At 41.8% G+C, this 6,914-nt stretch overlaps 1 protein-coding gene across 1 annotated transcript; it reads left to right on the top strand.

The window, feature by feature from the left end:
- Window positions 1–1,848: 1,848 nt before the first annotated feature.
- LOC144711793 (SEC14 cytosolic factor family protein / phosphoglyceride transfer family protein) lies at window positions 1,849–4,536 on the top strand. Its single transcript, XM_078585854.1, has 3 exons — window positions 1,849–2,196; window positions 2,899–3,163; window positions 4,013–4,536. Exons 1-3 carry the CDS (start codon window positions 1,920–1,922, stop codon window positions 4,230–4,232), a joined length of 762 nt encoding a protein of 253 aa, XP_078441980.1. The 5' UTR covers window positions 1,849–1,919; the 3' UTR covers window positions 4,233–4,536.
- Window positions 4,537–6,914: the final 2,378 nt, after the last annotated feature.

Raw genomic sequence — 6,914 nt, 5'->3', positions numbered from 1 at the left:
TCAACGAATGAAATAACCATCCAGAGAAATGTGCACGCACTGCATCATCCGGAGTATAGTTCCGGATCGTCCTGGACATGGACGATGAACAGGACGGGACAAATTCTGTCCCGTCCGATGTCCGGAGTCATTGTAGGGACGAAGGACGGGATGAACTTTCGCCCGACAATAAGAAAACCGTCCCGTCCAGTCTTCACGGGACTAATTTTTGTCATGTCCCTCATCCCGGAAAAAAAACCCATTTTATATTTTTAATATATTAATATAGTTTTTTCTTTGTTTTTTTAGGGAATTACGGAGGAGAGAGAATGCGAAGGGCCATATGTACAATTATTTTTTAGTGGCATCCGTTTGCACACACGTAAAAAAAGGACTTTGATACAAATTGTCATTGCGAGGCTAGGTGGCTACATCTTAACCGTCGGATGTGAATCCGACGGTTTTCCATCCAGATTCATCTGTCCAATGTCCGAGACCTCTAGACAGACGTTTTTTCGTCCCATGGGATGAAAACCGTCTCGTCCGGAGGTCCCCTGAACGGAATTTCGTCCCAAAATTGGCCGTGTCTTTGGATAGGACAAGAAAAATCGTCCCTTCGTGTCCCTGCACTATACTCTGGTGTTAGGCCCCTAACTAGGCGACATTCCTTGCCAAGAGGCCTGCGTGCTTATTGGGAAGGAACGTCCGTGTAATTCGGCTCACGACATTAAAGGACTGAGTCATTATGGGTAGCGATGCCCAAATACCTATTCTTTCAGGCCATTGCCGTTGTCGGTGGTGATTCACGGCAGACTGTGCACGTGCATGTCCGCGCCCAAGGCGGGTCGGATCAGGTACGGTCCACGCGTGCTGGGCGCGCGGGCTGAATGGTGTGTGCGCGCGCGCGCCAAGCGCTGCGCACCAACACTATCGGGAGCGAGAAGCGCGGCATGCCTCAGTTGCAGCGCACGGAGTTGTGCGAGGTGCCGCGCAGCAGCCGCGCGGCAATGCGCGCATTGCGTGTGTGGGGGCGCGGGGCCGGGAGACATCCCGGCAGGAGACTAAGGCATGTGGCGCATTGAGAGCGCCGAGACGACACAGCGGGTGTGTAGCGCTCCTACGGGTAGTGCTGGGCGTGCAGCACGCAGCTCAGGGGCGTTGAATGCGGCGGCGTCGCGCAGACTACGCGCTAGAGTGTTGACACGGGCGCTGGTGGCGTGTGTGATCGTCAAGGCAGGGGTGGCGTGTGTGATCGCCAGATCTGCGGGCACGCGGCACCCGGCCCGGCACACTTGTGTAGTGGCAGAGCGGGCGCGCGCGCATGGAGCGGTGGCCCTGAGGCGGTGTGGCAACATTACCTCGGCGCAAAGTGCCTCGCCTCGTTCGTTGTATCACCCCTCGTCTTCCCCCATGTAATTATCCCCAATGATGATGTACTCTTTATGATATTAATGCAATGACCCTATTCCCTGACGGTGCTGAGCTGCGCCATCTCCTCTAACCCCTTCTATGCGATCTTAAGCAATCTGCGAAGCTTCCGTTGCAAGAGATCAAGGCTGATCAGTGTTTTGCCCTGAAAATTGAGACCGGCACACGCCAAAATCGAGCAAGAGACCTAGCTCGGGATTTGACCGTGTGACATCTGGAGACACAGCTGTCGGGACGAGGATGTCTTGGACGAGACGGGACGTGGACAAAAAACGGAATGGGACGAAACATAGACAAACCTCAAAAAGTTTTGAGATAGGAGGAGACGATCCTGCATTTATATAATAATACAAAGTTCGAGGGAATACATGTATATTCTTCGGCGCAGTAAGCTTGAACAAGGACCTGCCACGTATGTATATATATATATATATTCTGTTATCCTTTTAGTCCAGTTCGGTTTTGTGTAGATCGGGAGTTCTGTAGAAGGGGGGGAGGTTGGTGAATCGAGCATGGCGAATTCGCAACGGCGGAAGGATTTCTCGGTGGTGGTTTTAGCGTCGGATTTGGGCATGGACGCGCAATCCTTCCTCGCGCCTCTTCTACCGCCTTCGTTGGGGCCCGGCGATGGCGGAGATCCGTCGGAGGAGGTCTGGCATGAATGCGACGAGAGCTTGGGCGATTCTGGCGAGGATTTCTCTGATATCGAGGCGCTTCAGGCTTTCCGCGTTGAAGGCTGTGATAGAGACGGCAACCGCATCTTCAGAATCGTCGGGAAGTTCTTTCCAGGTGTTGCTTGCGATCAATTTTAAAATGAAATTTTCTTAAGCATCATTTCTCGTGATTTTTCCTCGATTTTTTTATTATTAATTGAAGCTGGTGTTCATTCTTTGTTTTAAGGAGGATTTTTTTGTGGTATTTGAATTATCATTTCTTATAATTTCTCTCGTGTATTTATAGAATAAGTTTTTAGTTAGTCGAATCTGTCTTTCAAAAAAAAAATAGTCGAATTATGATACTCACTCTTTGTATTTAGCGGTTTTTTGGGTACTTGATTTATCGTTTCTTATTGTTTTTCTCGTATTTTTCCTCAATTAATTCATAATTAATCTAATATTGTGTTTACTCTTTGTATTAAGGTGGCTTGTGTGGTGCTTAATTTATCATTTCTAATTATTTGGCTTGCATCTTTCCTCAGTAGTTTATTTTTAATCGAAACTGGTATTCACTCTTTGTGTTATGGAGAACTTATGGAGAATTTTTTCCATGGTATTTAAATCACAATTTCTTATGATTTCTGTCGTACTGTCTCTGGATAATCTATTAGTAATCCAATCTGATATTCCCTTTTCTATCAAGGAGGATTTTTCTGATCCTTGGATTATCATTTATTATCGCTTCCCTCGTATTTTTCTCAATAATTTATTGTTAATTGAATCTGATGTTCACTATTCGTATTAAGGATATTTTTTGTGGTTTTTGCATTATCAGCTCTGGTGATTTGCGGGGAGCGGCTAAAGAGGTATATAAATTATAAGGTATCCAGAGAACTGGCAGAAGGGCCAATCTGCATTGTTTATATGCATAGTGGCGTTCAAAAGGAGGTGAATTGTCCGGGACTTTCTATACTTAGATGGGTTTATGAAGAACTACCTGCGGAGTGCAAAGAGAGAATCTGCGTGGTGTATTTCCTGCACCCTGGGCTAAGATCGAGGCTAGTGTTTGCCACCTTAGGGCGATTCTTTTTGAGCGGCGGGTGAGTATGTGATGCTTAATTTAGTTATTTATTTCAGAATAATTCCATGCTTTAGTCTTAGTCATTTACAAATATACTGAAGTGAAACTTATCTCTTTAGATTTACTGGATAATTTTGTGGCCTTCGAATTTGCAAATTTACTTGATCTTTGTGACCCACCTATCTTGATCCCATAGAATGTTTTAGAGGGTTTAATTTTAGGACGAAGAAATAATATTTGTGGAAAACGGGTTAGTTTGAGGCTGGTACAAATGGTAAGTTTAGGGTTTAATGGCACTTTGGTCCTAGACCTAAAATATTTTGGGAGTGGGAGAAGGTGTAAAACGAATGAAATATTTCTTTACTTTCCCCCTCCATCCTTTCTAATTAGTACTTTTGGACCCAACCCACCCTCTCTGTTGTACAAAGAAAGTAATGAATACAATTGTTTTTCCTTCCCTCCAATACTGATAATTAGTGCTTGTATACTCAACCAAACATCACAAAGATCGACCCAGGTACCCCCAGAATAATACTTTCTAAACCTTTTAAAAATAAGCTCAAGTTTTCTACTTTACGATGCTACGACAAGGAGTTTTTTCGCTCTATTCCTTTCTACGAGGGCTCATTTGAAGATCTTCTTTCCTGAAAAAATTGCCTCCCAATTGCATTTTATTTGGCTGCTGGATGCCTCCACTAGGGGGGGGACGTGATATTGAACGAGTTAAAGATTGGAATATACCAACGAACCCGCTAATCTGTAGATTGCAGATATTGTAAACTTCTTTACTGATTTTTGAAAATAATTGGGGGATATCTCTCTATCTTATTTTTGTGTACTAAGCTAAGGTAACTTGTCATTTTTCCAGGCTATACTGGAAGATCAACTACATTAGCAGGCTGCAGTACCTTTGGGAGAAAATAAAGAAAGGGGAGGTTGAGATTCCCGAGTTTGTAAAGAATCATGATGAAATTTTAGAAGACAGGCCGTTAACAGATTATGGAATAGAACCTGACCCGTTACGAGTCACTCAGGTTATGCAATATCCATTTGGAAGGCTTGATGACAGGTGGACAGCTTACGGATGATGCTGGAATTTCTGGGGCAGAAGCTATTGTAAATAACTACTAATATTAATGAGGAGAAGTTCCTCTCCCTCGTTACCTCCTCTATCTAGACTGACCCTCCTAAAGAGAGGAATCTTCTGCATCCTGAATCCTGAGCATCTTGAAGAATTGATGTAAGTTCTCACTTTATGCTATTATTTTTAATAGGATTTGAGATATTATAAGCTTTCAGACTCAAAAAAATCGTGTATTCCAATATCAGAACAATGTAGAGACATTTTCTAATGTTGATTGTTTAGGAAGATTTATATTTGGTTCTATTCTCTTCAATTTGTTATTTAGTTTCTATTTATTTGGACGAACGTCTTGTAAAAACATTTGGTTCCACTCTCTTCATTGTCTTATTCTTTTCTCAAGGCCGATTAGAAAGACTAAATCGTTCTAGTTACACTATGTAGAGTATTTTATGGAATAGTATCTATCCCAGAGGATTTGAAACTATTTTTTTAAAAACTTCCCAAGCTGCGTTGTACTTGATTGTTTCCTCTTATATTGCGACAAACTTATTTATTTCTTGAGGCCGGTTAAGCTTGTAACCTGATAGAATGTGGGTTGCCCACTGGTTGTTTTAGTAATGAAGCATGAGAGAATAGATGGAGAGTGGACTGTGGAGGTAGATCCGAACGATATGTTTCTGGCCCATTTCTTTTGAGACTTTGTGAGGGCCAAACAATTTGGGGCTGAGTTTTCAGACATTCACCTGACTAATGGTTTCAATCTCAAATAGACCATGTCGCCCTCGTTGAATTGCCCATCTCTTTGATGCTTATCAACTTGAGCTTTCATACGTGCATGGGCTTTTACCTAATGCTGTTTTAAGGTGGTATGCATTTCATCCCTTTCAATTAAGAGTTTATTGATGGAAACTGTTGGAGTTTTGATCACCTTGATGCATTCAATACTCCAGCCATGACAAAATGAAGAAGAGCTAGGGCTCTACAATGAAAGATCAGAGAAGAGGGCAGAGGAGGGAGAAAAATTCGAGTGAAAACACCCTTAAGTTAAATGTTTAAGGCAAATGCTCCATATAATGAGCTTAACGGGGTCAGACATTAAGATCCGAACCAGATAGCCTCACAACGGTCATATTACTAACCGTCACTGTCAGCTTTCTGCTGATCTTGGAGAGAAGCAATGGAGAAGCTTCTTCTCCACTTGTCCAAACCCTAGCTGCCTTTGGAAAAACGAGATTCAACTGATAATAATCAGTCATTAGGTTTTACATCATAACCCAGTACTTATACTGAGTTTTACAGATATCGGGTCTCGTGGACCCGATATGAGGGATCCGATATACCCAGAATTATAAGGGTAGATATCAAATAACAGAAATACATGGCTTTGAAGACATAAAGAAAAGAGAAAGGTGGACGTCTGCTGACAGTTGCACTGAGCAGAAATACAAATATAAAAAAGTATGGTACTGGTATAAATGCTAATATCTAACAGAATCAAATGGGGATGGTGATGATCCATAAAGAATTAGAGATGGAGGATCTCTACCGTAAACTGACTTGAATGGTTGTCTTGATTGAAGTGTGATAGAATATGTTGTAGTTGTACTCTGCCTAATGGAGCCTAACCTTTCCATTTTGTAAGATTTTTTTGATGCGAAACATTTTGGATAGCATTCCAAACCCCTATTGGTGACTTCCTTTCGTTCATCAGTCTTGGGATGATAAGAGGAGCTAAAATTTAAATGAGTGCATTGTAGTTGATGTCGCTCTTTCCAGAAATGACTAGTAAAGAGACTGTCTCTATCTGAATTGATTGAGCTTTGTATGCCATTACAATTTTTTTGGCAAATATGTCTGCATTATGTTGGGCTGTGAAGATATGCTTGACTACTATATAGAGACTGGTTTTCATGAGGTTATCAACAACCATGATTGAATCAAAACTTTCGGATTTAGGAAACTCCTCAATAGAATCTATGGTGATATCCTCGCAAATTTGGTTGGGTATACGTAAAGATTTTAGAATGCCTGCTGGTGACAAAATTGAAGCGTTCTGTTGTTGGCAGATGGGGGATTAGTTCTCTTATGTATTATTTATTACTTTTCTCATGCCATGCCAAGTTACCCGATGAGAAATCCAATTGAGTGTACAGTGGGATTCCCAATGCCTTCCTATTGTAATTTCATGAAAATATTGTAAAATTAGAAGAATCAAGGGGAATTTTGAAGGTAAAACAATGAAACTTTTGTAGAGTAATAAGATTTGATATATGGTGTATCTGGGGAAATTCCTTGGATTCATCTCCTCCACCCTCTTTTTGATTTTGGATCATTGTTGACTTTATTAATTCCTCTTTGACTTCTTGTGTGGATCTGGATAACGCATCGACAACCTCATTCTTTTTCCCGGCTTTTTAATATATTTCAAAATTGTAACCCAACAGTTAAGACAACTATTTGTGATGCCGAATTGGAACTTCTCTTTGATCTGGAAACAAACACAAATAAAACTGGTGAGTGTAGATAAAGAACCTCTGGAACATAATATGGTGCGAGTTTGTTAGCTCACTTTCATTGACACAAGGTGAGAATGCTTTGCTAAAGTAGGCAATTAGGTGGGTCTCCTGTAAAATATTGCTCTTACCCATTTGGTCTGATGCATCAGTTTTGATACTAAATGTCAAGG

The sequence above is a fragment of the Wolffia australiana genome, chromosome 1 (genome assembly GCF_029677425.1).
Source record: "Wolffia australiana isolate 7733 chromosome 1, ASM2967742v1".
Lineage (NCBI taxonomy): Eukaryota > Viridiplantae > Streptophyta > Magnoliopsida > Alismatales > Araceae > Wolffia > Wolffia australiana.
The sequence above is the reverse complement of the archived record's forward strand: the minus strand, read 5'-3'. Positions and strand labels throughout refer to the sequence as shown.

Bases quoted from the DNA above. Each gene is read 5' to 3' on its own strand.
- LOC144711793 (XM_078585854.1), top strand. From the start codon at position 1,920: ATGGCGAATTCGCAACGGCGGAAGGATTTCTCGGTGGTGGTTTTAGCG. The intron at 2,197-2,898 runs GTGTTGCTTGCG...TTGCATTATCAG, and splicing joins CGTCGGGAAGTTCTTTCCAG to CTCTGGTGATTTGCGGGGAG. The intron at 3,164-4,012 runs GTGAGTATGTGA...TCATTTTTCCAG, and splicing joins CGATTCTTTTTGAGCGGCGG to GCTATACTGGAAGATCAACT.